The 27,125-nt window shown below is 56.0% G+C and overlaps 9 protein-coding genes across 9 annotated transcripts; 3 read left to right on the forward strand and 6 right to left on the reverse strand.

Moving 5' to 3' along the window:
• Positions 1 to 429: 429 nt before the first annotated feature.
• On the reverse strand, positions 430 to 2,026 carry B0I36DRAFT_140795 (Aldo/keto reductase-like protein). Its single transcript, XM_046148360.1, has 3 exons — positions 1,626 to 2,026; positions 548 to 1,341; positions 430 to 471 (listed from the first exon to the last, which is right to left on the reverse strand). The coding sequence occupies exons 1-3, from the start codon at positions 1,768 to 1,770 to the stop codon at positions 436 to 438; spliced, it is 975 nt and encodes a 324-aa protein (XP_046010400.1). The 5' UTR covers positions 1,771 to 2,026; the 3' UTR covers positions 430 to 435.
• A 719-nt stretch (positions 2,027 to 2,745) lies between these two features.
• Positions 2,746 to 5,668, reverse strand: B0I36DRAFT_375395 (raffinose synthase Sip1; the record flags this gene model as incomplete). The annotated part of the gene is made up of 5 exons (XM_046160365.1): positions 2,746 to 2,951; positions 3,019 to 4,422; positions 4,471 to 4,669; positions 4,736 to 4,934; positions 5,016 to 5,668. 5 exons carry the CDS (start codon positions 5,666 to 5,668, stop codon positions 2,746 to 2,748), a joined length of 2,661 nt encoding a protein of 886 aa, XP_046010401.1.
• Positions 5,669 to 6,144: 476 nt separating this feature from the next.
• On the forward strand, positions 6,145 to 8,533 carry B0I36DRAFT_327450 (mitochondrial-processing peptidase subunit beta). Its single transcript, XM_046154478.1, has 5 exons — positions 6,145 to 6,555; positions 6,646 to 6,771; positions 6,866 to 6,943; positions 7,000 to 7,685; positions 7,748 to 8,533. Exons 1-5 carry the CDS (start codon positions 6,400 to 6,402, stop codon positions 8,133 to 8,135), a joined length of 1,434 nt encoding a protein of 477 aa, XP_046010402.1. The 5' UTR covers positions 6,145 to 6,399; the 3' UTR covers positions 8,136 to 8,533.
• Positions 8,534 to 9,764: 1,231 nt separating this feature from the next.
• Positions 9,765 to 10,870, reverse strand: B0I36DRAFT_364785 (uncharacterized protein; the record flags this gene model as incomplete). The annotated part of the gene is made up of 2 exons (XM_046159033.1): positions 9,765 to 10,474; positions 10,549 to 10,870. 2 exons carry the CDS (start codon positions 10,868 to 10,870, stop codon positions 9,765 to 9,767), a joined length of 1,032 nt encoding a protein of 343 aa, XP_046010403.1.
• A 1,229-nt stretch (positions 10,871 to 12,099) lies between these two features.
• On the forward strand, positions 12,100 to 13,595 carry B0I36DRAFT_375397 (histidinol dehydrogenase; the record flags this gene model as incomplete). The annotated part of the gene is made up of 3 exons (XM_046160366.1): positions 12,100 to 12,472; positions 12,541 to 13,226; positions 13,344 to 13,595. 3 exons carry the CDS (start codon positions 12,100 to 12,102, stop codon positions 13,593 to 13,595), a joined length of 1,311 nt encoding a protein of 436 aa, XP_046010404.1.
• B0I36DRAFT_140852 (arginase) lies at positions 13,556 to 15,646 on the reverse strand. Its single transcript, XM_046148361.1, has 9 exons — positions 15,321 to 15,646; positions 15,165 to 15,261; positions 14,983 to 15,089; positions 14,720 to 14,873; positions 14,639 to 14,662; positions 14,541 to 14,562; positions 14,447 to 14,489; positions 14,151 to 14,376; positions 13,556 to 14,043 (listed from the first exon to the last, which is right to left on the reverse strand). Exons 1-9 carry the CDS (start codon positions 15,564 to 15,566, stop codon positions 13,817 to 13,819), a joined length of 1,146 nt encoding a protein of 381 aa, XP_046010405.1. The 5' UTR covers positions 15,567 to 15,646; the 3' UTR covers positions 13,556 to 13,816.
• A 2,088-nt stretch (positions 15,647 to 17,734) lies between these two features.
• On the forward strand, positions 17,735 to 21,730 carry B0I36DRAFT_140894 (fungal-specific transcription factor domain-containing protein). The gene is made up of 8 exons (XM_046148362.1): positions 17,735 to 17,920; positions 17,997 to 18,115; positions 18,194 to 18,513; positions 18,574 to 18,956; positions 19,020 to 19,100; positions 19,163 to 19,854; positions 19,925 to 20,125; positions 20,197 to 21,730. Exons 1-8 carry the CDS (start codon positions 17,819 to 17,821, stop codon positions 21,524 to 21,526), a joined length of 3,228 nt encoding a protein of 1,075 aa, XP_046010406.1. The 5' UTR covers positions 17,735 to 17,818; the 3' UTR covers positions 21,527 to 21,730.
• An 83-nt stretch (positions 21,731 to 21,813) lies between these two features.
• On the reverse strand, positions 21,814 to 24,128 carry B0I36DRAFT_385589 (major facilitator superfamily domain-containing protein). The gene is made up of 3 exons (XM_046161074.1): positions 23,516 to 24,128; positions 23,203 to 23,392; positions 21,814 to 23,141 (listed from the first exon to the last, which is right to left on the reverse strand). The coding sequence occupies exons 1-3, from the start codon at positions 23,955 to 23,957 to the stop codon at positions 21,935 to 21,937; spliced, it is 1,839 nt and encodes a 612-aa protein (XP_046010407.1). The 5' UTR covers positions 23,958 to 24,128; the 3' UTR covers positions 21,814 to 21,934.
• Positions 24,129 to 24,753: 625 nt separating this feature from the next.
• B0I36DRAFT_364790 (uncharacterized protein) lies at positions 24,754 to 25,572 on the reverse strand (the record flags this gene model as incomplete). The annotated part of the gene is made up of 1 exon (XM_046159034.1): positions 24,754 to 25,572. The coding sequence occupies one exon, from the start codon at positions 25,570 to 25,572 to the stop codon at positions 24,754 to 24,756; it is 819 nt and encodes a 272-aa protein (XP_046010408.1).
• Positions 25,573 to 27,125: the final 1,553 nt, after the last annotated feature.

The raw sequence follows: 27,125 nt of genomic DNA on the forward strand, positions 1-27,125 counted from the left end.
CATAGCACGGCGTTTGGTTCGTCCTCGGACGGAAGGGTTTCTTATGTAAAGACGACGTGGACGCGCGTAGAGGCAGCCGTCTCATTGGTAGCCGGACGGTCGCATAATTAAGCCGGCCACGTAAGCTCCGATAGAGGAATAATGAGTGGCAGCTTTGACTGCCAGCCATTTACCCCCAAAGATAAATCATGCTTTATCTGCGAAATGCCATGCGAGTTACAGAACCCCGCTAAAGCTCGCATGACATTCAAGAACACTGAACACATGCTCCGGCCACTTTTTTCACTAACACTCAACGACATGTTACCGACATTCTCGGCTTCCACTGTTGGCATGACTTTTTACTTTATTTCATTGGTCGAGATATGTCTAAACTCGTGCTCGTCGGCTCAACAAGCCCACAATTCCTGCCGCCTCGCTTGACCTTGGTCAAGCTTAACCGAAGATCCACATGTCCTGGGTGGGGAAGTACTACACGCGTGGGACAACAACTTGTTAGTGTGCGCTTCAACGGGCAAAATCGATGACGGTAAGGCAGAAAACTCACGTTGTTGGGCTGGTTGAAGCGCAGGCCGGAGTCCTTGGCGGAGATGGAGTCGATCTCGTCCTGGCTGAGGTCAAAGGTGGTGCAGTCGAGGTTCTCGGCGAGGATGTCGGCGCGGGAAGTCTTGGGGATGACGGCGAGGCCGCGCTGGGTGGCCCAGCGGAGGAGGACCTGGGAGGGCTTGCGGCCGTGCTTCTCGGCAATCTTGGTGATGAGGTCGTCCTGCATGAGCGGGACGAGGGCCTCGGCGTGCTTGAAGCCAAACTCGAGGAAGCTGGCGGGGCCGAAGCTGGAGTAGGCGGTGACGGCGATGCCCTCCTGCTTGGCGAGGTTGAGGAGCTCCTGCTGGACGAGGTAGGGGTGGTGCTCGATCTGGAGGGCGGCGGGCGGGATCTTTGCGTAGCGCAGCATGTCGTAGATGAGCTGGGCCTGGAAGTTGGACACGCCGATGCTGCGGGCGAGCTTCTTCTCGACGAGGCTCTCCATGGCGGCCCAGGTGACGTGCATGGGCGTCTTGGAGCGGACGATGCCGCCGTCCTTGCCGTCGTAGTGCCAGCCCGGCGGGTAGCGGACCTTGGGGTCGACGTACTTGAGCGCGCCGGGGAAGTGGATCAGGTACAGGTCAAAGTACTCGAGGCCCCAGTCCGACAGCGAGCGCTTGCACGCCTCCTCGACCCGGTCGCCGTCCTCGAAGACGGGCCACAGCTTGGACGTGATGAAGAGGTCGGACCGCGTGACGATGCCCTCCGAGATGGCGCGGGCGACGCCCTTGCCGCACTCGACTTCGTTGCCGTAGTCTGGAAATCATTGTACAAGTCAGAACCGTGGTGCCTCGCGTATTATCTGTCTTCTTCTTGTTGCACAGGCAACTTCAAGTCCCCCCCTCACGGCTGAGATCTCAAGCAAAGGCCAAGACCTTGCTAGAGCGGGCCCTTTCCAGCAGGACGAGTTGGGGCAGCCCCTGGGGATCACCAGTAAGGGAAATTTGGGGAAGTGAGGGGGTCCAGCAGGGTGTTGTTGACGGGTGAATAGTGGCGGCAGAAAGTGCATTTCTCGCTCCCACCCTCTGCAATCGACTTACCGCAAGCTCCGTCAAACAGTCTGTAGCCGGCCTTGATGGCGTTGTAGACAATGTCGGAGGCAACGTCGTTGCCCACCTTCCACAGGCCGAAGCCCACCTGGGGCATATCGTAGCCGCTGCTAAGCTTGAGGCTCGGCGACGCCATTTTGTCTGATTTGGGGATTTGGTCGGTTTTTGGTTGAATCACTCGCTCTACTGCAGAGGGGGACTGTGTTGGCAACAACAAAAGAAGATCTGAAGGGATAAAGAGTTTGACAAACCCCCAGCCTCCAGCAGAAGAACCAAGCGAAGCCCTTCTTTATAGCCTTTGCTCACATTTAGCCTGCAAGTGCGGGTGCGGCAGTCGCCCCCCCACCTCTGCTTTATCCTCAAGTGGTTCCAACGTGTCACAAGTCCCAGGAGCCGAAGCATTGTTGCCAGGTCTACAGCAAGGTGTCGCTTCACCAATGGTCAGTGCCACGCACGGATGATTCCCCGGACGCGAATGTTCTCTACACCTCCCGCGGGGTCGTGGTGGGGGGAGTATCCCAGGCTTTCTGCCGAACTTCGACGACTACAACAGTTATTCCAACTCCTGAATCCGAGGGAACACGCCTGCCGCTGGCGCGATCTTCGTCGATTATACCAGCCCATAATGGCATCCCAGTATAACCTTTGATGCCTTGCAGCGCGCGCCTTTGGACGCGACGAGCCCATCGACTAATAAGAAAGTATGACGAATTCGGAACGGGCATTCTCCATGCTCGCACATTTAGCCTAAATGGCTCCGACAGGGTGGGTAACATCCACTCGACGGCTAATGCGCTTCTAGTTTGTGGGTTTTGTGGACCAGAGCCTGTCGCATGCGGAGCCTTTTCTAACGAACGGACCGAGAGCAATTCCGCTCTCCAGTTCGCCGAGTTGGGAGAATGGGGTGCGCTGTCCCGGTTGTCGGTGTCAAGGGTCCTCGCAACCTCCACCAATCACGCTCTGCTTCGATCGGAAAGTTTTGGCCCATGATCCAAAAGCCTTGGAGACATGATGTCGCGAACAAGGACTTGATTCTGGAAGCCGCGGCTGTAGTCTGTTGTGATCACTCCGTTTCTAGCAGAATGTGATTCCAATTTGTAGATGGATAATCTCACGGAGCAACGTTGAAGTACACCTGAACGCCGACCTCGTTACTCCAGCCAGGGCTCAACTGCATCTCTTTCCACGCTGTTTCCAAGTCAACACGCAGCACGAGTCCTTGGACAGCCACAGAGTGCTGAGGTATCGGCTGCCCAAGAATTGTGATCATGAAGTCGTCCTCAAGCGACAATTCTGGCAATATTGAGATGTAAATGCCTAGAGGAGTGTTAGTAACCGCTTTCAGATCCTGGCGAGTGTCAGAACTTAATGAAAGAGTTCTTACCGAGTTTTCCAAGTGCCATCAATCGCGTGTCGATCATCGCTCGCTGATTCGAGACGAGCTTGATCTCGTTCATCATGAGAGCAGCAGCTCCAGTCATCTTGTCAATCAGTCCAAGGTTCGCCACTTGTACGGACTGACTCAGTGACACTTCTAAGCTCTTCACAGGGAACGCTGTGAGGATATCGTAACCTTTGACCTCAAGGCTGATGACCAAGTCAGCTTCGGGCGAGTCGACTTTGGCCACTGGGGAGATGTCGCCACTCGCGTGAGAGCGAACAATATACTTCAGATTATCGACGGTACCCGGGAACCTTGAAAGTGGGATGATCTCTGTGAGTGTTTGGCCTGACACATTGAAGATGCCGAGCAGAGGAGTCCCGGTCTTTGCTGCGCCATTGTAGCTGCCGACCTTCAGGATAACATGGTCATGATAGTCGCTGTAGTGGTCGATACTCTTGCCAACAACACTCGGTCTGAAAGTTACAGTCTTGCCCATGGTCGTTATGCCGCTGATCTGGTTGATGAGGTCAATATTATATCGTCCCGGGACGTCTGTGATATAGATCGGGCCACCGCTGATGCACCGTGCTGCTGCATGAAAGCCCCCGTACTCGTGATCAGTCTGGAACATGTCCCAGTCGGGAACCGCGTTGAGATACTGTGTCAGCAATGCATTATGAGCGTTTGCCCATAAATGCCACGGGTGTGCAGCAGGCACATGCGGATAAAAGTCGTCCGAGTTCCGGAGCACGATTGCTGGCCGGTTCTGTGGCATCTGCTCGTGGAACATGATCTGTGGAACCTGTGACATGCATGAGATCGCTCGAAGACTGAAGTGTCGCAGCCCGGCGATAACCCACGCATCGAGATACTCGTTTATGAGCTCTCTCCGTTCTTTGGCTGATTGCAGCATATCGACCATAAACTGCACGTCAGTCTTTACACCATCGATGCCACACGTGTCCAAAAATGCATAAAAGTCGTTGTAGAAGCGAGCAACATCATCCTTCCCAACAATTGTGATGGTGCCGTCCAGTGGCACATCTGGTCGTCCCGACGATTGTCGGGTAACCTCCGCCGTTTTGTATTTCTTTGCCAAAGGGCCATTGGCGGATAAACCACCCCAATAGCCCAGCAATGCGTGCCAAACCGCGATCTGTTGCAAGTGCGGGTGTTTCGCTCGTATCCGCGAAATCGTGTTTCGGAGCCCACCAGGAAAGGACTGTGGATCTGCATCGAAAGTATTCCAACCGTGTTGATACTGGCTTTGTCCCACTCTATCCACATCCTGCCAACCGTCGTCGATGATCAAGTTGGTTATTTGTATCCCATGGTTCGCAAGATTTTCCAGAGCGCTCTCGATTTTTGCGCTACTCAACTCAGGGCCGATTGCGTTCCAGGTGCCTCAAAGAATTAGCATGGTTTCGAAGGGTGAAGGGTTGCCTAACTCACAGAAACCTAGTCCATCATACCAGCTCTCGCGCCATAATGGTCGGACCTCGCGTGATGTATCAATGGGTTCTTCTTGAGCGCTCATGCGACTTCGCACACTTCTGGCGTGGTACATCGCAGCAGCAAGAGTATTGTCAAACGTATTGCCAACAACGGCTATGATAATCCCTGCCGCTGCTGCTTCGTTGTCATTACGGAGCTGGTCATTTCGTTATTGTCAGCTCAGTGACCACCTGGTTCCGCATCGGTGGCGTCAGAGACGTACGTTGAGCTCGACCACACCGGAACTTGAACCTCGAATGACTGTTGTGACATTGTTGACATCACTTGTACCCAGCAGTACAAAGTGACGTCCTTCTTCGCTGAGAAATGCACACATCATAGCATCGCAGTCCAGATTGAAGGTGTCAATGCCATGTCTGGGCACCAACCATGGCGACCACAGGCGGGCGAGAGCAAACCAGCTGCAATCACATCAGTGAAAACTGTTTACACGAGCATATTCTGCGATCGCGAATACAATGATTCTGACGGGTAGTACCAACCGCTGCAGTGTTTTCCAAGGCCTGCCAAATTCGACAACCGACGATGAAGAGCGGTCGTGCAGCACGCCTTCGATGTCTGCTTGAATCTCCCACAGCTGAGTGCCGGGACACTGACTCATGGCTGACTTGACTCTAAGATGGGGGTTTAGTCCAATCACGATTTCCCCCAGATCACCGGAGGTGATGTTGCGCAGTGGAGGCGTTTGGCGCAAGACAAGACCGTCACTCAAGCCTTGCTCATTCTTAATCCATCGCCATGTTTCGCTCGGGTGGCTGCGAAATTTCAACGTGAAGTTACGAATAGAGTCCGTGGAAATCGTCGTGCGATAATACAGCCGCGCGTGCGAAAGTGTGGCTGTTGAGAGACTGCTTGGCAGCACGTCGCCTTGATCACGCTGCAGTCGTGTCTCCGCCCACTCTTGTATCCCAGAAGAGTGCCAGATGGCGACTTCCCATGGCTTCTCGGCAAGGTCATTCGGTACATCGATGACGACGAGGAAGCGAGTAACTTCATTCGTGGAGACAGTGGCTTGAGCTAGGGGAGGAAAACTCGCGAGTCTGACTACCATGTCTGTAGCTGTTTCGCTCGGCAAGCTCTTCTGCTTCGTTGCCAGTGAGGCACGGAATTCGGGCACAAAGTCGTACTCGGCCATTGGCGGTGTTATCAGTTGTGGTGTTCTGCCCTAGGCTCAGGAGTGTGACAAGATGTGATCACAAGTGTCAATGACTACCGTGCAGCCAATGGTAGTTGTGTATGGTTTCTCGAATCACTTCAGTGTGTGGCAATATATATCACAAGGCTAGTTGGAACATAAAGAACAACAGAGTCGGTATTTCCAGTCGACCTGTGATGGTCAACGATGTTGCTGATGTTCAAACAAGAGGCAAGGCCAGCCAGGCCGATGCACCACGGATGTACGGAGCACTGTGTCGCTGCACGACCCAATCATGGAGACAGGAATTCTGGTTTGCTCTCTGACTAGCAGAGTGTGGCTGGCGCAACGAGGTTGTGGCGGTGCTCGCACGCGTCAGCCACAGAATGCATCGGAAGATGGCGGGTGGCATGAGCAGGAGTGCAGCAATTACCCGGCGCCGGATTGGCCGACGAGGTGCGCCCGCACCAGCGGCACAGGCACTGAGCAGGGCCGGCGGACACCTGGGCGGCCAGCAACGCAAGGCCAGGCCCGGGCCTGGGGCGTGGGCTGCCGTCTGTCCCCAGTGCGTGCCCAGTGCCGCTGCTGGCAACCTCCACGCTGGGAAAATCCAATTGCGAGCTTTCCTGCCCGGCACTGACGCACCTTGAAATCTTCATCAAACCGCTCACTGCGACCGCCTCCGTCTCGTCCGGATCCGCCCCCCATCCACCTCCTCCTGCCCAGCATCAATGGCGTCCCGGAGACTCGCTCTGAACCTTGGGCAGGGCCTGCGCGCCCGCGCCGCCCCCTCCGCCCTTCGCTCCATCAACAGAGGCTTCGCTACGCCCGTCACCTCCCCGGCTGGCGCGAAGACACAGTCGACGACCCTCAAGAACGGCCTCACCGTGAGCAACAACCCCGTTCCACCTCGTCCCCCGCCGGCGGGTGGTGACACTATCCGAAACTTCGTCCTGACTCTTTCCATCCTTCTTTAGGTCGCTACCGAGTACTCGCCATGGGCCCAGACATCGACCGTCGGCGTCTGGATCGATGCCGGCTCCCGTGCCGAGACGAAGGAGAACAACGGCACTGCGCACTTTCTTGAGCACCTGGCCTTCAAGGTACGACCCTGCTGCGACCATTTTACAGACGCAAAATGCGCCAGCTCGATAGTCGATTTCCGGCATACTGACATCATCTCTCATGGCAACGCAGGGTACTCAGAGACGCACACAGCAGCAGCTCGAGCTTGAGATCGAGAACATGGGTGGCCACCTGAACGCCTACACATCGGTGTGTACCAAAGAAATTATCTCGGAATTTGCGCCGGACCACTGACACTTGCATAGCGCGAGAACACCGTCTACTTCTCCCGGGCATTCAACGCCGATGTCCCTCAGTCCGTCGACATCCTTGCCGATATCCTCCAGAACTCCAAGCTTGAGCCCTCCGCCATCGAGCGTGAGCGTGACGTTATCCTCCGCGAGTCTGAGGAGGTCGAGAAGCAGATCGATGAGGTTGTCTTTGACCACCTGCACGCCACCGCCTTCCAGCACCAGCCCCTCGGCCGCACTATCCTTGGGCCCCGCGAGAACATCCGGGATATCAGCCGCACCGAGCTCACCAACTACATCAAGAACAACTACACTGCCGACCGCATGGTCCTCGTCGGCGCTGGTGGCATTCCTCACGAGCAGCTCGTCGACCTTGCCGAGAAGCACTTCTCCGGCCTCCCCACCACCTCGGTCCACGACTCTGCCTACCTCCAGTCCAAGGCTAAGCCCACCTTCATTGGCTCCGAGGTCCGCGTCCGTGATGACAACATCCCTGCCGCCCACATCGCCCTTGCCGTTGAGGGTGTCAGCTGGAACGACGACGACTACTTCACTGCCCTCGTCACCCAGGCCATTGTTGGCAACTACGACAAGGCCATGGGCACTGCTCCCCACCAGGGCAGCAAGCTCGCTGGTTTCGTCCACCAGAACGACCTTGCCAACAGCTTCATGAGCTTCTCCACTAGCTACAGCGACACTGGGTAAGTTGTAATTTGTACGAGCACACTGTCATTTTGCATCTACTAATCTATGCATCACCCAGTCTCTGGGGTATCTACCTCGTTTCCGACAAGCTCACCACCCTCGACGACCTCGTCCACTTCACACTGCGTGAGTGGTCGCGCCTTTCCAGCAACGTCACCCAGCCCGAGGTTGAGCGCGCCAAGGCCCAGCTCAAGGCTTCCATCCTCCTGTCTCTTGACAGCACATCCGCCGTTGCCGAGGATATCGGCCGCCAGCTTGTCACAACCGGTCGCCGGATGAACCCTGGCGAGATTGAGCGCCAGATCGATGCCATCACCGAGAAGGATGTGATGGAGTTCGCCAACCGGAAACTGTGGGACAAGGACCTGGCCATCAGCGCCGTCGGCAGCATCGAGGGTCTTTTCGACTACCAGAGAATCAGCAACGACATGAGCCGAAACTTCTAAACTCATGAAGAAGCTGCGTGGGGAGGGGTGATGAGAGAGGAAGTGAACAGCGTTCTGTGGAAGGGCAAGGCGAAGAACCCAATCATAGAGTGTACCAGATACCGCACAACTAGTTGTACCATAAAGGACTTTTCATCTGTTAGAGGTCGTACGGGTTCATCGACGTGCTCTTGGATAATCAGTGACATAAATGCAAGCAGTTAGAAGCAAAGACTGCGTCCGATGGTCCGTCTGCGTTTTCACGGATCCGTCGAAGGATCCTATATTCGCACCAGTAACTGGAACCCTGCTGCGACTACCTTGACCTGGGTGACGGGCTAAGGGGGGGATACGTCAGGCTTCACATAGCATTTGGTAAACACGGTCTTTGCAAATCGGTGACCGCACCAACACATTCCTTTGAAAGCTTATGCACGCATTGAGCTGTGCCATATCTCTTCCCTTTTCCCGTAATAGACTTTCTCGGGCCGTACTTATGATTGATTATTTCCGGCACTGGATATTCGAGGTGACCGCAGCATTCACAGTTGAAACTTGTAGCCATATTCTACTATCCGAGGGTGAGCACTCAACTCAGGCTTTGAGGCAGCCGTTCGTTTTTTATCAGGAACCATCGCCATTCCCTGCGGCGCTGTCAGGCTGCTGGGGTCCGTGGTCATCCACTTTGTGAAATCGATGAACATGGATACAGCGAAACATAACGAGTTACTGGTATGGAGGACTGCGAACTCGTCTTTTCCGTTCTCGGACCTACACAGGTATTTCCATCAAGACCGTAGGGATTCATTGTTTGCCGAGCGGTTCTCATTCCTGTTACGGTTGGTGCCTCGGTCAGGGTGTTTTATCAAAATCGTGGAGAATGACTCTTCGGAGTCCCAGAAGTAGGGTGCAGAGCGGACAATGGGGGTTCGTTCCGGAGCATCAAGAGCGGGCTCAGATTACACAAGCAAGCAAGCAACCCAGCTTAATCAGGCAATCAAATGAAAACCGGGACGTCCAGACAGCGTATTCCCCTTGAACAGGAACGAGCAGTAGCTTACAAAAGCCAAGACTTATATCATTCCAAATGTCCTACTTGTACAATACCTAGTCTCTACACTTACACCGTTCCCTCTACGCCCCCTCTCTTCCTCCTTCATATCACCCATTGGGTGTGATGATATTGTTTTTTTGTTGGTACAGTAGTGTAATAGCACATCAGTCAATTACACAGCAGTCGACAAGCTTTACCTGGCATGTCTCTCAGCATCTCGGCTCAGCGGAACATCACATGTAGATTTGGGCGAAACCAGACGGCCAATGTATATGTGGTCGAGGTTCTATGCTGTAATCTATATGCCTCATATCTGCCTTGTAAGACGGGATCAAACAAGCCTGAAAAGTGCCTGATGAGAGAGAAGAGAGAACACAGAGAGAGGGGGAAAGAGATATGCCATGCAAGCTTGACGATGCCAGAAAGAGACTGTGGGAAAAAGGGGAGGCAATGTCGCCGAGCCCGTCTCGTGGTCTATGGAGAGAGAAAGAGTAAGGAGATCCTGTAGCTCCCTTCATAACACGAGATCCTCGAGCCGCGGAAAACCCATTGCCCAGAAAATCGTATGTACAGAAATGCAACTCGTTGCCTGCGCCTTAGACACGGTCCAGCTTGCGGCGCAGGTTGCGAGTCTTCTTCATGAGTCTCTTGTACTTCATCTTCTTCATCTTCAGCTTGCGCTGTCTCTTGACGCTGATGGCGTGCATGGTCGAGCTGTCATCCCTGGCGAGGTGACGGCGCACTTGGCGCAGAGCCATGCGCTCGAGGAATGTGCGGGGCGCGGCATCCTCGAGGATCTGCGGGCTGTGGGCAACAATCTTGATCTCGCCGTTGTGCTCCCGAGTCTCCTCGAGAGTGAAGATGGCCTTGTAGACACGGTGCTCGGCTGTCTCCTCTGTCATCTCTGACGAGGCGGCAGCCTCGTTGGCAGCCGCGGTGTTGGACTCGGAGCGCGGTTGAGGAAGAGGAGGTGGGCGGAAGGGCAGATATTGGCCGGACATGGTGTTGAGCTGGACGTAGACACTCGACTCTGAGCCGTCGGCGTTGCGGATATCGATCTTGTGCATGCCGTCGTTTGTGTTGTCCACCATGCCGTCCGCTTCTTGCTGACCACCGAGGCTCATGGCCTCCATCGGCTGTTGCAGGTCGTCAACGGTCTTTGACAGTGTCGATACAACGTCGTTGTAGTCGGCCTTTTGCCGTGTGGCGAAGATCTGAGCAAAGGCATCATCGCTGACCGTCTTCGGGAAGCTATGTGTCACCGACATCGGCCTGTGGAGGGAGAAGAATGTGGAGAGGGCGAGGGCTATAGGGAGTCAGTCAGTCTCTGTCACGACAAAATGGCTACAAAGGTAGGAACCCCCCATCTTGTGGACATACCTTCATGGGGCACATGGTGAGTGCTAGGCACGCTAGGCAGGTTTGCTTGCTGTGCGAGGAGGCTCTCCTTGGCCTTGCGACGGCCGCCACGTTTTGTCGTGCTCGGGGTGGTTGTGACCTGGCCGTCCGGGACGTTTTTGGGCGAGTCGTTGGGGCTCGAAGGTTTCGACGACGAGTATCGTCTTCGCTGCTGACACCTGGGGTTGTAGGCGAAAGCGACAGCGGGCGATGCGCGGGCGGCTACTGGGTTGAGGTTTGAGAGCAGGGCAGTCGACGTCTGCGGCGCCCCGGTGACGACCCGACGCATGGAGGAGGGGATCATGATGGCCGCCGGTGCTTGGAGTCAAGCAGGGGGACGGATCAGAGGGCGGGACAGCGTCGTGCTTCCGCAGCCTTGGAGTACGCTGCCAGGGTTGGTGGTGATGGAGGTGGCGGTGGTGGTTGAAGGCGGCACCTACGTAAAACTGGCTCGGGTCAGCGTTTGGCGCTGAGCTTTGTCCTGAAGTCGGCTGGACCCGGCAGGACGGAGGTCACGCAGCGCCTGCGCCAATCACGCGGCTGCCACCTTGAAGTGGCAGATAAGACAGAGAGAGGCGCCGCGCCACACCCTGCCTGCGCCACTTGTGTGCCTGCTGCTCAGCCACAACAGTCGCTTGACCCAAGTCTGGTCCATATCCTTAGGATACACTCGTGGTCTTGGCCCAGGTGACATCTGCAGCAAAGGACAACGTCGAGCAATTCCATTGTTTGATCTCAATAGAGTACGCCATTCAGTGGGCCACTTCTCTCATGGGGCTACACAGGTCTGACTGTGCGGGAGAGCGACGAGATGCTCTCACAGAAGGGGCGTGGCTGTGAGCAGATCATTTGCAGATTTGCAGACTTGCAGACTTGCAGAAGCGGTTGGTGTCTGCATGGCAGGCCGTTCACGCTGTTCCGCGGGCCTGCCCGAGGCGACTCGGCTTGAACCCGACTGTCGACTTTTATGATGCGCAGGCACGTCTCTCACTTGCCCATCATCGGGATTGCCATTCCGGCGATGTGCCGGTGCTGGCTCCGCAAGGAAGCACAGTTTCGCAACTGGTGATCCTGCTGTGGGGTAATAGTATGCCCTCCCAACGATCGGACTTCTCTCCGCACAGGCTGCCGGCTCTCTCCACAACCACTTACAGCGGGCCCGGAGGACACTCTCCCGCACATCCCGATTCCCAAACCCCATCCAGCCCAAGCCTGTCCACTATCGGCAATGAGCTGGGCAGGCAATGACACCACTGTTGCGGCTTTCGGGCGGCGGAAGCCCGCAGCGCGTCGCCCGGGGACCTGCCGGGATCGGTGGCCAGCGACGACGACCTCCTTCAAATTGTGGCTTCTGCGCCTCAACGATGACAATCTCCTGAACTTCGAATCAGAGCATTGTTTCCATTTCGGGTCGATCCTCGGACAGAGCGCCAGGCTCATTGCACTATTTAATCAGAGCCTTTCCAGCATCATCAACAGCCTTGACACTGATAGGATCCGCATTAGCCGGAAACTTCCTTGACTCTTGCAAGCATGCCAGCCAGACACCTCAAATCGCCTGGTCTGCAGGCCAACAAGACCATCAACCAGACGGTGGCCGACATAGTCAAGGGCGTCATCGACGATGTCCAGGCCAACGGCGACAAGGCCGTGAGGCAGTACTCGGAAAAGTTCGACAAGTGGTCGCCCGAGTCCTTCAAGCTCTCTCAAGCTCAGATTGACGAGTGTATATCTAAAGTGCCCGAGCAGACGGTCAAGGATATCAAGGAAGCCCAGAGCAACGTCCGGAGGTTCGCCGAGGCGCAACGCAAGACGGTCACCGATTTCGAAATCGAGCTGCATCCAGGAGTCTTTATGGGACACACGACACGGCCAATCGGCGCCGTTGGGTGTTACATTCCGGGGGGTTCGTGGCGCCATCTTTCCCAGGTTCATGACGTGGTTGACTCTGACAGTAGCCTTCTATTCCCGCAGGGCGCTATCCGCTGCTCGCCAGCGCCCACATGACAATCTTGACTGCAAAGGTCGCCGGGGTGAAGCACGTCATTGCCTGCACACCGCCCATCGCGGGTCAGGTCCCCAATGCCACGGTCGCAGCTGCGCACTTTGCCGGAGCCGACGAGATCTTCCTGCTGGGCGGCACGCAGGCGATCGCCGCCATGGCGCTGGGTACGGAGACGATCCGGAATGTGGACTTCATTGCTGGGCCCGGCAACGCCTTCGTAGCCGACGCCAAACGCCAGCTGTTCGGCGAGATCGGGATCGACCTGCTCGCGGGTCCGACAGAGGTCCTCATCGTCGCCGACGACGCGGCCAGCCCGTTCACCGTGGCGACGGATCTGCTCTCCCAGGCCGAGCACGGCCCCGACACGCCCGCCGTGCTGATCACCACGTCGGAGCACGTCGCAAAGGAGACGATACGGCTCTGCGACGAGATACTAAAAGAGATGCCGACCGCGGAGCTCGCGGGGGCATCGTGGCGCGACTACGGCGAGGTCATTGTCGTGGACGGCCTCGACGAGGCGTATGCGCTCGCGGACGTGTACGCCAGCGAGCATGTGCAGATCCTGACGCGCGAGCCGAGAGAGGCGCTTGAGAAGATGAGTAACTACGGCGCGTTGTTCTTGGGCGAGAAGACGTGTGTATCATACGGTGACAAGGTATGTGGAGTCGGGGAGAGAGAGAGAGATTTTATTGCAACCTCCATCGCTTTCTCAAATGGCACATGAGCTTCCCAAGTGCGATACCCTGCTGACATCTGCCACCCCAACTGACAGTGTATCGGCACCAACCACGTTCTGCCGACCCGCGGCGCGGGCCGCTACACAGGCGGCCTCTGGGTCGGCAAGTTCCTCAAGACGCAGACGTACCAGGAAATCCGGGATCCCAAGGCCAGCGGTGAGATGGGCTTGTTGTGCGGCCGTTGCTCGCGCGCCGAGAACTTTGAGGGCCACGCGCGGTCGGGCGACCTAAGAGCACAGCTGTACTTGGGCGAGAAGTATGAATGGATTGAGAAGGCGCAGGCTTAGTGCGATAAGTTCAAGAGCGAAGGGTGGTGGTGTCACGTGTCTCATCACGAAAAGGATAATTGCATGAGACATCGAAGAGCATATATCATTGTTCAATGGTGGGGGAGGAGTTATAAATCTATTTCTGGCTCACATGCGGCGAGATTCGCGACCATTCTCACTGTTGCCTCTGGCACCCCTGGCATTTTGGCTGCCCTGAACCTCTGACTTTCGGAAACTTTCTAAGTCTCGATCTCATCAGCAAGAGACTTGACAGGCTGGTCGACCATGAGCTGGATGAGCGAGCGGCCAACCTCGGCAGCAATCAGCACGGTGGTTTCGCCCTTGTTGTCGTATGCTGGCGCTACCTCGACAATATCCGCACCCACCACTGACAGCCCAGTGAGACCATCAAGGACCGTGAGGAGTTCTCGTGAGCTCCATCCGCCTGGCTCGGCTGTGCCAGTCGCTGTTTCGCAAAGGTGAGCATGGGTAGTCAGTATATCGATAACGAACACGGCATGCAAGCTAGGACTCAATGCCGAGTCCAGAACATGAAATTCGGTCAAAACATACCAGGCGCGAACGCTGGGTCGAGAACATCAATGTCGACGCTGATATACACCATAGAATTGCCGACACGCTCCTTGATTCTCTGTATGATGCCCGCTGCCCCGTGGAGATCCAGATCGCGGGCGGTAATGATAGTGAAGCCACATCGCACGTCATTGCGATAGTCTCCCTTGCGCCGGATCAGTGGCGCCCGGATGCCGGTGTGTATCGACGTGTTGTGGATAAGACCCTGTGGTGAGCATGTCAATCATGTGCACCGCCTAAATTCTCACCAAAAAGGGCTCGGAGAGATGACAAACCTCTTCGTGAGCAACGTGAAGAAAAGTGCCGTGGTTCAAGCCACTAAGTGCCATGGTAAGCTGACAAACACCAAGTTGATGCGGATAGACATACGCATAATCAGATAGCCCGCCCCCTGTCTCATTGACACGAGTATCAGCAGGAATACTACCTGTTCCTCATGTAGATCCACGAGTCGTTATCATACGCACCAAGCACAGCTGGATCCCATGTATCTGTGATTCTCAAGAGTCAGTAGCTAGTCCAGCAGTTTTCTGATAGACTACCCGCACCAATGTGGCTGTCAAAGTGAATAACAGAGGTCTTGCCCCATCTCGCATGCGTCGAACGCAATGCTGACAAGGTCGTCGTGTGATCGCCGCCGAGCGTCAGGATGCGCGGAGTTCTCGAATTGGTGACATTTGCCGCATGGCGACCGGATATTACCTGGGTGATTCACGGTCAGATACTTGTCAGGTCCTGACATCAGTAGCCTGGGCTGGACGCGTGTAGTGGCTGGTCGCGAGAGTTCAAGTCAACCATGGTGATGACCAACCTTGTGAGCCTTGTCCAGCTGAGCGAGAGCCACTCGGTTGTCCAACCACGTCAGTGGTGCATCACCACAGTCCACAATTTTGGCCCACGATGTCAACGGATTCTTGTCTGCAAGAAATATGAAACGCCAAGGTCAGGATTGATATCATGAATATGCGTAATCCGGGGGCTCATCTAACTTACCGGTGTATACATTCCAGCTGGCCCTGGCTTCGATCCGTTGGCTACCGACCCTTATCCCGCTTGGTCCATAACGGGCTCCTGGTCTACCTGTTGTTCCCTAAAGAATTTCGTTTGAGACTACTGGCAGAAAGTGACGACGACAGGGTTCAAACGTACAGTGTCGAACGGTGCGCCAAAAACCGCTATGTCGTACGAACCATGGTCGGCCTCTTCGTCCGCAAAGCAATTGACATATGGTAGATTGGCATACGTCTGCAGGCCACGGAACTGGCTGCCACTGACTATGTCTACATCATCAATGGCGAAGTTGTGGATGAAAAAGGGCTTTTGCTCTGGAAGATCCCAGGCCGAGGCAGCCGCTTGCAGCGAGCTCAAAGCTGTGATGACTGTCAAGTGCCGCATGTTGGTGGTCAGATGAGAGTATTGACAATGAGCGAACCGCTCTGTAGAAACAGGTTAATTTAATGAACAATCGCCACCGTTCATCCCAGACTCTATGGCTAGAGTGTTGACTCACACAACGAAAAGTGAAGTCGGGAAAGGCCTAGTGCTCCCTCCCCCTCACGCGGATCGCGGTTGGGGTATTGTGACGTTGACCCGCAGAGATCCTTGGCGTGCGCAGAAGTGGCCGCCAAATGCCTTTGAGCCTTAAAGCACGTTTAAGGTCACACTGGGCATCTGGGGCAAGAATCTGTACCTCTTCATGTCTCCACGATTGGATGTACTTGTAAGCAGACAGGATTGTCTTCCGGAAAAGCTCGAAAATCGTGCCCTTCAAACCTGCAGACGACAAGTTCGGCTGTCCTCTTATGCGGGGTACCAATCGATTGGAATTTGCGGAGCCTTGGCTCCTTTCTTAACTTCGTAAAGTGCTATTAAGCTGCCATTGTCGCTCGCGCAAAGACACGGCCCTCGGAATATTTGGTTTCGTCTGGATTTTAGGGTTCGCCATAGCGGCTTGCCTGTTACACCATTCAATATAAGCACGCTCCCAGCATCTGACACTTGCACCACAACGAAACCCCTCCGGGAGCAGAAGGGTGTTCCTAATGGTAGCCGTTCTAGATATGCATCTGTTGAACACAGCAGAGAGGAAGCTGAATTACTGCTGCTTGGCCAATCAAGAGCCCATATGGCAAAGACAAATGTTCCGGCGAGGGGGACCAAGACCGTAATCCTCGAACATTGATTCCAGCCACGGCGACCATCTCAAGTGTTTGCTAGAGCACAACAGCTTGTTCAGACGATATCACTCCTACCTCCCACCCTCCACGTGTGCTTACATGCGCTCGTGCGGGGATCGTCGACATTAAGACTTCCGTCTGAGACCCCCCTCATATTCGAAAACCTTCTAGATCACTCGCAAGGCCAATCACCTATAGTTCAACATACAAGCCACCGGGATCCCTCTAGTGCCCGAAGAGATTGTCAGATACTCTTCCCCGCATTCATCGGAATTTGGTCCGCGGCCTACCCCATGAAACGAATCATCGCTTTCCGGAGCTCGAAGTCGAATGAATCACTTCCTGGCCATACAGTGACAGTGCTTGGGTCCATGCTCTCCCATGATCTTGGAGCATCTGCGGAACGCCAAGGCCCGAGTCCTCTCCTCGCCTAGCCACTTCACACACTTGCAGACCAAAGTCATCCGATCAATGCATCAATCTTACCTCGTCCTTGCCCTGGATCCGTCCGCCCATCGTGGGCAACAGCGATGCATCAAGACTGCGGGGACGAAGAGTGGGGTTCCGGGACGTTACCCGTGTCATGCCCACACGGGAATGTCAAGACCCACGAGTCAGACCAGGGCAGCATTTATCTATTAGCCGCGGCAAAAGATAACCGGCAGTTGAAAGACTCTGAGACCCCGACAGCCCGCCTGGAACCCAGAAGTCCCTTATACACTCAGTAATGGTGGGACTGCCTGGCGAGTGTTCGTGCAACCGTTCAGCAGTTATTTGAGTCTTTTCAGTCCAGGCCCAGTCTCCTCCGTCGTGAGGACAAGATCGTGCAGCTGGTCATCTCGTTGCATCACGGCTGGTCTCTTGATCAACGCTAGGGGATGGTCATTGAGACACGAGACTCGTCGCTTCAGCAAGCCATGCATGCAATGATGGAATTGGCCAGCCATAGATGAGGGCTGCAGCACCATGAAGGGGCAGGCCAGGCCTGGCCCAGACAAACCACATATAATGGCAGCATTCCCCTGCTGTCTAAAACCACTGCGCATGAACCCAAGTTGTAGTAGCCAGTCGGCCTCGATGCCTCACCTTGCAGCTGGGGATCCCTGGGCGTGGTGGAGTCCGGTGTCCAGGCCAGGCTCAGGGATGCTCACCGCGAGCACGAGCCCACACGGGTTCTCGTCCGGCCGATCGGATCGCTGGCGCCCTTTCTTAGGTCGAGTTGGGGAACGCCGTCTCTGCTCAGCGGCCCCTACTTACCCCGTACCCCGCGTTTTCCCCCAAGCCAAGCCCCCAAGGAGGCCGTCCCTGCTTTCGACAGAGAAGGGCCTGGTGTGCGGGCACGCTGAGCGCAAATCAAACTCTAAATGCTCTCCCACTGCTTGCCATGTGCGCGACCTTCTCCTCGTCAACCTCAGCCTTCCACGAACTTGCGACGCCTGCCTGCAAGAGCAGCACAAGACCTTCGCCGCCATGACTTCAGAAGCCGCCATCACCGCTCCCGTCGAGCAGGCAGGGCGGCCTACCGACTCCAAGCCAAAGGCTGCCGCCAAGATCCGCAAGCGCGCCGCCAAAGTGAGTCCTTTCCCCTGGGTGTGTGTACCTCCGAGGTTCCTCGCGACACAGTCTGACCCAACGCTGCGCAAACCAGGCCTGCTTGAGCTGTCGAGCTCGCAAAGTCCGGTGTGACGTGTCCCAGCGCGGTCGGCCGTGCATGAACTGCTATCTCGACAACGAGTCCTGCGTCGTCACAGGCCGTGCTTCCAGGTTGTACGTCTACCCCTTCTCGCGTGTCCTGCATCCAGCACACCCAGTCACTGACACAGCGTCCACCTCTTTCCGCAGCAGGAGGGCGCAGCGCGACGGAGCCGACGTCCAAGCATCATACCCGCCTTATTCCATCGACAACACCAAAGTAAGAACAGCCGAGGATGTCGTGCGGTCCCGAGACAATGGAGAACCACCATCGCCCAGAGACAGCTCCCTGCCCGTCCACGACGAGAGCCATGCACATAAACCATGCGACACGCACAAGCAACAAGAGGCACGTGAATTGACACCCCGTGCCGCTGCTCAACGCGAGCACCAGCCTTCCATCAGCTCAGCCAGCGACACCGTGTCTGTCACCAGCAGTGTCGGGCCCCAAGCACGTGCGCCCATGTTTAGAGGTGAGCGTCCTCCAAGGACAGAATCTAGAACTGCCTCGTCAGTGCTCACACCTCTTGCAGCGCCGATATCCATGCCTCTGAAGTCGATGGAGGGTTCACTCAACTCATTTCCCCCGGATAGCGAGCCGTTTTGGACCGGAGAGCAGCGTGCGGCAGCGAACCTCGACATCACGTATTCATACTACCCGTTTCTCGTTATCAACAACCTGCACGTCATAATGCCGCAAGACGTCAACTATCTCGAGGCCCAGGGCTGTCTGCGAGTGCCGACGCGGCGGATCCTCGACGAGTTTGTGCAGCAGTATTTCTTGCACGTGCACCCAATCTTGCCTCTGCTCAACGAGGGTGACTTCTGGGACATGTATTGCCACCAGGGCACATCCGGGCCGAGCCAGAAGATTCCGCTCGTCATTCTGTTTGCCATCATGTTCTCATCGTGCAATGTAAGTTGTGACGCTACCTCGAAGTTGTGATCGATGGTTTGGAAGTACTAACAGCATCGGTAGTTCGTCTCATTGAGCAGCATAAAAGCACTTGGATACACAAGTATCCGGGACGCGCGAGCTACGCTTTACAGGCGGACCAAGGTGACTTCCACAGCTTTTTGTTCTATGCACTAGCCCCCAATGACTGACACCGTGCCCGGTAGTTGTTGTATGATTTCGAAACCGAGTCCTCCCTCATATCCCTCGCGCAGACGGCGATGCTCTTGTCATATTGGTCGCCAAACTGGGCGCAGGCCACGAAAAAGCCAAACTCCGGCTGGCTTTCGATCGCTATACAGAACGCCAAGAGTGCCGAAGCACACCTCCAGTCTGCCCTGCCAACCTTCTCACCAATCCACCAACCGGTCGAGTGGAAGAAACAAAACACCCTCAAACGCCTCTGGTGGTGTTGTGTGATTCGGGACCGCATCCTTCCGCTTGGCTTGCGGCGCAGCATACAAATCTCGCGCGCGCACTTCGATCTCGACGCCAACCAGGGCCTTGGCTATGCTGACCTTGCCGACGAGATTGACAGGTCGAGGGTGTACAACTCGGAGGCCAAGCGCAGCCTCATCGACCTTTTGGTCCATCTGGTGGAGCTCTGCAGCGTCCTGACGGATTTGCTCACGCTTGTGTACCCCATGGACGACTCCCCCGGCTGGCACCGGCAGAATCCCGACGAGGGTGCAAGGATAAAGGAGTGCAAGCTGGCGTTGCGGCGATGGTACAAAGGGGCTACCATGAGGTTTCCCATGTTTGGAGGCGGCAGTGTGCCTAGGTTGACGCCTGGCAGTGGCCGCGAATTCCAGCATGAATCAGTCATATTGTACACCAACTTGATGTACATGTACTATCAGTAAGATCTTACCCCGAGTCTGAGGTTATTTTTTTTTACAGAGCATCTACTAACATTCCTCCCCCAATAGCTCTGCGCGGGTCATATTGTGTCACCATGAGGTCCTGCAATCCGCAGTTGCATCAGCAACCCCCAATCTCAACAGCAGCCTCAAGGAGTTTGCCAACATTTACGAGAACCGCCACGAGCTACAAGATGCAGCGTCCGGGGTGACTGAGTGCCTGAAAGAGCTCATCCAGCTGGGTTTGGCACGGTGGCTGCCTATCAGCGCGTATGTCCCACAAGCCCGTCGGCCCAAACAAGCCAGCCAGTCGTGAATTAAATACTAACGATGCCATATAGTGTCGCGTGTACTGCTCTCCCACTGGTTCTTCACATTATCGATGTCAGGTTATCTGCGGCAAACAGGGGGAAAGGGCAGGCTGTCGACCAGAACCCCCAATCTGCAGTCAAGCAGCACCGCCTGAATATCCTGATCGAAGCCATGAAGACCTACCAGCCCCAGTATGACGGCGTCGACTACGTGAGCGAGGCGATCCGACACATCGTTAACCTGGCGCAGCTCGAGTCACTGCCTCACGGGTCCCGGGCGATCGAGAGCGGGCAGCCCATTACGGACTGGACCGACATCCTCTCTTCGCAGCCTGGGTTTTACCTCCGGATCGCCATGACGATGGACTTGGCGTTGAGCAAGGGCAGGCTTCCGGACGAGTCGGACTTCCCCGCGAGTCTGAGGGGCCTGTTCACCGGAGGCATCCACAACACCACAACTGGTAACGGAGTCGGCGCGAACACCACGGGAAGTGGCCCTTCGGCACGGTCGGCTTCATTCGCATCCAGTAGTGTACCACCGTCACAGCAACAGCAACAACAACAACAAACCTACTTCGGAACTGGCACATCGACTCTCAACATCCCGCCTGGAACTGTCCGATCCATCCACTCTGACGAGGACGCCGACTCACCCGCCGCATCGAACAAGAACCTGTACACACACCAGCCCACCCTGGTTGGTGGCGTAGAAGGCAGCAGCGGCATGATGATCCTCGGAAGCAGCGACGGCGCCTTTGCTCACCCGCAGCAAATGTCACCCTCGACAACGACGATGGATGTGGTCAGCGACGCCGCCATCGCCAGCGGCCTGCACCACCCGCACCACGACATGTCGGCGCTCTTCACCGACGTGCTCGACATTGACGGCCTGGCCGGCGAGGTGCTCACGGCGTACAACCTCAACGCGGACGACGGCACGCCGCCGAGCGTGCACGGGGCCACGGCGGGCGGCACCTTCGGCGGGGCCATGTCGAGCAGCGAGCAAGGGGAATATGACTATGAATATGACGACGACGACGATGAAGACGAGGATCTCGAGCTCGTCGGGGACGCCGTGGACGTGGACGTGGACGTGGACATGGGCGTGTACGACGACTCTAACGACCAGCAGGCGGGGGAGATGATGATGATGGTGGGCAAGGAGGGCGACGACTGGATCGGGCAGGCGTGGACGGACGAGTATCTCAAGGACGCTGCTGCCGCTGGGAGCCAGCTGGGAGATGGAGGCGGTGGTGGTAGTGGCGGTGGCGGCGGCGGCGACGAAAATGGCAGTAGTGATCGCGAGACGGCCACGGCGCTGCTCAATGCGATCCACGATGACGGGGTGAGCTGCCACTGACACAGATGATCTTCTTGGTTGTCAGTTGGATTCTGGGTCCTAGGGCTTTTTGGGGTTTGCTAGGCGTTCACTTCAGGGTTTTCTTATTCTTCTCTTTGTTTGAGTAGCGGGCGTTGAAGCATTTGGAATAGAAATTTGTCCGGCAGCATTTGGATAGGGGGAGAGACCACCTGAGACTGCATACAGTGGGTAATTACGTAGAACAAAGCTACGAGTGTTAGTTATGATCGTCATATACCTTTGCGTATCTGCCATAAGTAATGCACAAGGTAAAATTTCGCTGTGAGCGACGGTAATGATGAGTCAAATAGCGTTTTGACTTTTTAATTATGAGGCCCGATCAATCGGCTTATCTGCGCTGGTGTAAGAGGTAGAGAGCATCAAAACACACAAAGGGGTTTTCCCCTCTTACGCCGACAGCCCCGAGCCATTCCTCGCCCCCATTCTATCTCGAGCAGCAGGATCGCCACAGCCACCGCCACCACTACCCGCCGTGCCTTCTTCGTCTCCTCCGCCAACCTCATCAGCACCTCCCCTCCCAGCAGGCAGTCTCAACCCCGCCAGCAACACAACACACAGCACCATGAATCCGCTGAGCGCAAACCACGGCAGGCCGATCCACGCCCCGCCGCTTCCGCTGCCGAGCCTCATGCCGAGCGAGAAGAGGGCCGAGAGCATGGGCGACGAGTACACGCCGCCCAGGGTCTCGACCATCCCCGTAAGGCTGAAGAGCCGCGACGTGTGCTGCGCGTCGACGTACAGGCTCATCAGCGAGCGGGTCAGGCTGTTGTACCCCGTGCCCAGGGCGAGGAAGGCCAGGCCGAGTATGAACACCGGCAAGGTCGGGGCTAGGGCGAGGGTCAGGCCGCCAATTGCGAGGAGCAGGAAGGACAGGCGGGCCAGGGCGAGGTCGCGGTGCTGGTTGGAGCGAGCTGTCAAGAGCGGGCTGCGGAGGAGGAAGAGCCGCGATGGTGGAGGAGGTTGCCGTGATGTCGAGGAGGGGGAGTGATGTATATTGCTGGTTGTGTCGTGGTTCCTGTTGTCGTTATCGTCGCTTCTGCAATCGGGGATCCTGCTGGTTACAGGACTGGCAGGCTTTGTCGCAACCTGGACCTTCTGCATGATCCATGGCAGGATAACCAGCGACTGCACAATCTGCATAAGTCCGTACGCCGTCTGGATATAGCCCGTCCGGGCGATGGTGATGTTGTACCGCTTCGAGATGTAGGGCGTCATGAGCTGCACGGTGCTGTTGAGCACGGGCATGTACGCGAGGCAGATGAGCAGTAGCAGGATCAGGTCGCGGGACTTGAGGACTGAGAGGCTGTCTGTAAACCGCGCCTTGGCGTGGGCCATGTGGTTCCAGAAGCCACTCGACTTGTCTTCCTGGTCCTCGCGGTTGTCGTCGTGCAGGATGGATCCCGTGGGTGCAGATTTGTTCTGCAGCGTCTCGGGCACGAGAAAGATCGATGCCGCGCCGAAGCTGAGCAGTCCACAGCCGACAATGATGTTGTACCATGGCGTGCCGGTCTTTTCCATCATTATGGAGGACAGAGTAGGCGATAGCAGGAAGCCGCACATGGTGGCGACGTGGACTCGCAGGAAGCAGATCGACCTGAGGATACCCTTTAGCATACCGCCCAAGGGGGAGTTGACGTTTTTCATTAAAGGCTCACCTTTCGGCCTCCGTTGTGGCATCGGTTACCATGCTGAATAGTACGCCGGCCATTACCGCATCACCGCCGCCGAGAAGAGGACCTGCTGCTCCAAGAAGGATGAGTCGCACGGGGATAGCATCGTGAAACCACATCACGGCCGTCACCCAGATGACGTTAAGAACCATGCCAAGTAGTGAAATGGCAAAGACTGGCCGTCGGCCAATTCTGGCGGGACAATACACTCCGATTAGCGGTCCGTTACTCGCCATCCAGGAGAATCTGCAGGAGGAACCAGCTTGAAACAAAAAGCAAGAAGGAGGAATGCCCTTACCGATCGGCAGCAAGCCCCACGGCAAGGCCGCAAAGAGAGACACGAAAGCCTCGAGCCCGACCTTGAGGCCGGTGATGGCCGTCAGCCGGCTCTGCACCGGCTCGATTTTGCAGAGCAGCTCATCGATGGGACCAGTCTTGTCTACGTAGTAGTCTCGGCACAAGATGTCCTCGAGGATCCGCACGTGAGGGAGGATGAGGAACCCCGCGGAGCAGGCCGTTATGAACATGATACATGCCAGAAGGTTGACGAGCCCGCGGCCCTTGGGGGCAACCCTGGGAAGCACGAGCGCCGCTGTCCATCCAGACTTGAAGGGCGTCTGGTTTGATCTGCGAGGTTGCTGTATGGCGATGTCCCCGCTGTGGTTGGCTCGCCGGGTGCTGCTAAGCAATGGCTGTGTCTCGCTGGGCAGCCCATTGTGGTGCGCGTCCGTTGAAGCCATGGCGTGTGTGTGTGTGTTTTTCTCTCTCTCTTGCGCCAAGCATGCGAGACTTCTTATACGTTGTCGAGGTTTCCTCCTTTGCACGCGCCGAGGCCGGCACTTTGTGAGTGAGAAACCTGAGTGGATGTGCGGGGGCCCCGATGAGGAAGGTCCACTCAGGAGGACTTTGGTTGATTGATCTCCATCCCCTCCGGGACGATCCCTGGTCGCTGAAGCCACACAGATCAATCAGAGATAAGATGCAAAAGATAAGATGTGAAAGATTAGATGCAAAGATAAGAGCCACAACCACGGTTATGCACTCCTGTATCGGTTGAGATTTGATATTGTGGCACTTTCATCATTTCAATTCCCGTAAAACGACGTGGTTTTGCGTGCATTGGGGACTGTCTGCTCTGTATTCGGTGCACAATTGAAAAGAGCACAACCCCAAAGTGCGGATCTTTGTCGCAACAGTGTCCCACTTCCACGGCAAAGCAACGTGGATGCCTGCACAGATTGAAATTCATCATCTGGCACGGGCACCGTCGACATCTCAAAATACTGTTGGGTATTGTTCATTTGTTTTGTTTTTTGGCCTATGAACCGAAGAGGCTGGAACCCCCGATGCTTGGTGAAAAGTTGCAAGTACAAACGTCATTTTACAAGAAAGATTGAAAGCATAAAAGCGTGTCCACAGTTTCCCAGAAAGTGGTGAGCAATATTCAGAATAGAACAGAAATGAGACGAAAACTGGACGGTGGATTTGCATCCCCAAATCTACAACGGTAGAGCGCAGGCCGCTGGTGCCTAGTCCTCATAACGATGGTGAAGGAGAAATCGAAACCTGGAACGTGTACACTCCCGCCTGCTCGGTAGGGGTGCTGAGCCGGTTGCACTTGGGGCAGATGCTGACTCCCGCGTCATGGATCCGCAGGCAGTTGCATATCCATCGCCTCGTCGTCGCATGCTTGGTCTCAAAGACGGGCCCGGGCCGGTGGGCACCGAGCTTGATCCCGCACGGGATGCAAAACCTTCGGAGGTGCACAGAAGGGCTGTCCCAGTGGTCACCGAGTCGGACTTTGAATGTCTGTTCGCACTTGAAGTCCTCGGGTGGGAGTCTCCTCGTGCATGTATAACACATCCAGTAATCGGCCTTGCCTCTGTCTGTCCATGCGTGCGAGTCGATCGTGATCAGGGTGCCCAGCAGCGTGGGCTCTGCCTCTGGTCGTACTGTCATGGCTTGATCCGCCTCATGTCGCTGTATGCCGCTTTGCATCGAAGGGAATCCGACTGCCCCCGTCACTGGTGAGGGTGACCAGTTGCTTGTTGCAAAGGAAGACGATGAAAGTGATCGCTGGCGTGTCAAGTCTGGGGTAGTTGTCCGGCTGGTGGAGCTTGTTGGGGAGTCTTGACGTCCATCATCGTCATCATCAGTGAGCCACGGCGACGTCTTTTCGCTCCCTTGATGATGTTGAGAGACGAGTGCAACTTCGAAGAAGGTGCCTTTTGTGGTGCGGAATTGATGGTGGCTCGGGTAAGGTGACTGTCTCTGGCTTGATGACGTGCGTCGTCGTGGACCAGCCGTGGTTGTGGGACAATCCAAGCTTGGATAAGAACACCGGTCGGACCACATCTTTCTTGTTGCTGTTACTGTATTCCGCACCAAGTGAGCCGCGATGAGATACAACACAAGCAGCCACTGAGATCATGAAGAGAACGAAAAGAGTCTCCTATATGGCAATCTGGGGAGGACACCCTTGGCGTCGCCCAGCGTGGACAGGCGACTTTGAGGTCCTTGCTCGTCTAGTCCAAGTTGGCCATTCATGGGAAGGTCGGCAACTCCGTCCAATACGGTGACGGCATGATCCAGACGCGATGGCATGATTTGGAATTAGAGCCACTACTGCAAATCCCATGCTCGGAATCACTTGCCAGATCCAACGATGTGGAGAGAAAGTCCCCTAACCAGGGTTCGGCACTGGCGCGAGGCGAGGGTGCTTAACAGGGGGGCCCGTGGTCTCTGAAAGACAAAAGCACGGCCGAAACAAGATTGGTACAAGATTTGCGTGGTTGGAGTAGGGGGCCAACTGCGCCGTCTGAGTCCTGGAGCATTGTGTTGGTACTAGAACATGTCAGCATCTGGCTTGCCGTGACTACAGAGGGTGGGTGGACCCAAGGCCGTCTTCTGCAGCACTGCTCGTCCTGCCCAACTGCAGGACACCTGTTCGTTTTCTTGGAATCCTGCTTGAGGCGACCTGGGCCGCGACATGGCCGACCACGAAGGATGTGATGTGATGTGATGCACCCCTGCTCGGAGATCGTGAGACGTTTAAAGAGCGGGCCGAGCCCGATTGGAGCCAGGAAGCGGGTGGTAAGCTCCGCCTGTCTACAGAGCTTACAGAATATTTCCAGCGCCTGTTGCGTCTAACTTCTAAAGCCTGGTGATCTGGCCATACTTGCTGTACCTGCTGCTTTGACTTTGTGAACTTGCCACGTTTGGGCGCTGACTTCTCATCCTGCCAGCTGGGCACCCACGCCCATGACCCGGGCTATCGAGATGTGACCAGACGTAGCCCAAACGTCATGGGGCGCGCGTAACAAGGAAGCCACATAAGAACACGCTGATCCACCCTTGACTGGTACCTCCTTGGCATGGGCAGACGTTGCGCGCTTCACAGACGAATGGGAGATAAGGGCATCCCTGAAAAGACAAGGTACGAAAGACGGGGGCCCCGGACCTGTTGGTGCTTAAGTTATGCCAATGGCCATGGTGTACTTCGCTGGGGGGGAAACGGGATGGGCAGGATGCACAATACTTGTATCTTATGGTTCATGGGTTCAGAAGAGGAATGGAATGCCTTGTGGGATCTAGAATTCTTACTGCCGACCAACCAATGGCCTAGGGGTTTGTGTGCCGAAGCTCGGTTTCCAGGTTTGATTCATGCCCGCCTGATTGCTTGCTTCCTTGCTTGCTTGCCTGCCGAGGCCGGTGGCCCTTTGTCAGGTGAATCCGACTAGACGTCAAGTAATGGCAGAAACGGTCGTCATATACTCCGTCTGAGCGGGTCTATGCTACATGACCTGACTGAGAGGGTTCTCCACCCAGGCACTGCGGGCATTGTGGTCGTTCGTCGCGGAAACCGGAACAATCGATCACCTGCCATCGGTCCCTGGTCCAAACCATGA

Source organism: Microdochium trichocladiopsis (genome assembly GCF_020744255.1).
Source record: "Microdochium trichocladiopsis strain MPI-CAGE-CH-0230 chromosome Unknown B0I36scaffold_7, whole genome shotgun sequence".
Lineage (NCBI taxonomy): Eukaryota > Fungi > Ascomycota > Sordariomycetes > Xylariales > Microdochiaceae > Microdochium > Microdochium trichocladiopsis.

Excerpts from the sequence above, each read along its gene's own strand:
- B0I36DRAFT_140894 (XM_046148362.1), top strand. The coding sequence starts at position 17,819 with ATGACTTCAGAAGCCGCCATCACCGCTCCCGTCGAGCAGGCAGGGCGG. Across the intron at positions 17,921-17,996 it reads TCCGCAAGCGCGCCGCCAAA|GCCTGCTTGAGCTGTCGAGC; the intron begins GTGAGTCCTTTC and ends TGCGCAAACCAG. Across the intron at positions 19,855-19,924 it reads TTGATGTACATGTACTATCA|CTCTGCGCGGGTCATATTGT; the intron begins GTAAGATCTTAC and ends CTCCCCCAATAG.
- B0I36DRAFT_140795 (XM_046148360.1), bottom strand. The coding sequence starts at position 1,770 with ATGGCGTCGCCGAGCCTCAAGCTTAGCAGCGGCTACGATATGCCCCAG. Across the intron at positions 1,342-1,625 it reads ACTGTTTGACGGAGCTTGCG|ACTACGGCAACGAAGTCGAG; the intron begins GTAAGTCGATTG and ends AATGATTTCCAG. Across the intron at positions 472-547 it reads GCTTCAACCAGCCCAACAAC|TACTTCCCCACCCAGGACAT; the intron begins GTGAGTTTTCTG and ends CCACGCGTGTAG.
- B0I36DRAFT_327450 (XM_046154478.1), top strand. The coding sequence starts at position 6,400 with ATGGCGTCCCGGAGACTCGCTCTGAACCTTGGGCAGGGCCTGCGCGCC. Across the intron at positions 6,772-6,865 it reads TTGAGCACCTGGCCTTCAAG|GGTACTCAGAGACGCACACA; the intron begins GTACGACCCTGC and ends ATGGCAACGCAG. Across the intron at positions 6,944-6,999 it reads ACCTGAACGCCTACACATCG|CGCGAGAACACCGTCTACTT; the intron begins GTGTGTACCAAA and ends ACACTTGCATAG.
- B0I36DRAFT_140852 (XM_046148361.1), bottom strand. The coding sequence starts at position 15,566 with ATGCGGCACTTGACAGTCATCACAGCTTTGAGCTCGCTGCAAGCGGCT. Across the intron at positions 15,262-15,320 it reads TTGGCGCACCGTTCGACACT|GGAACAACAGGTAGACCAGG; the intron begins GTACGTTTGAAC and ends GAAATTCTTTAG. Across the intron at positions 14,874-14,982 it reads AGCTGGACAAGGCTCACAAG|GTAATATCCGGTCGCCATGC; the intron begins GTTGGTCATCAC and ends TGAATCACCCAG.
- B0I36DRAFT_385589 (XM_046161074.1), bottom strand. The coding sequence starts at position 23,957 with ATGGCTTCAACGGACGCGCACCACAATGGGCTGCCCAGCGAGACACAG. Across the intron at positions 23,393-23,515 it reads GTGGGGCTTGCTGCCGATCG|TCTTTGCCATTTCACTACTT; the intron begins GTAAGGGCATTC and ends GCCGACGGCCAG. Across the intron at positions 23,142-23,202 it reads GCCACAACGGAGGCCGAAAG|GTCGATCTGCTTCCTGCGAG; the intron begins GTGAGCCTTTAA and ends GGGTATCCTCAG.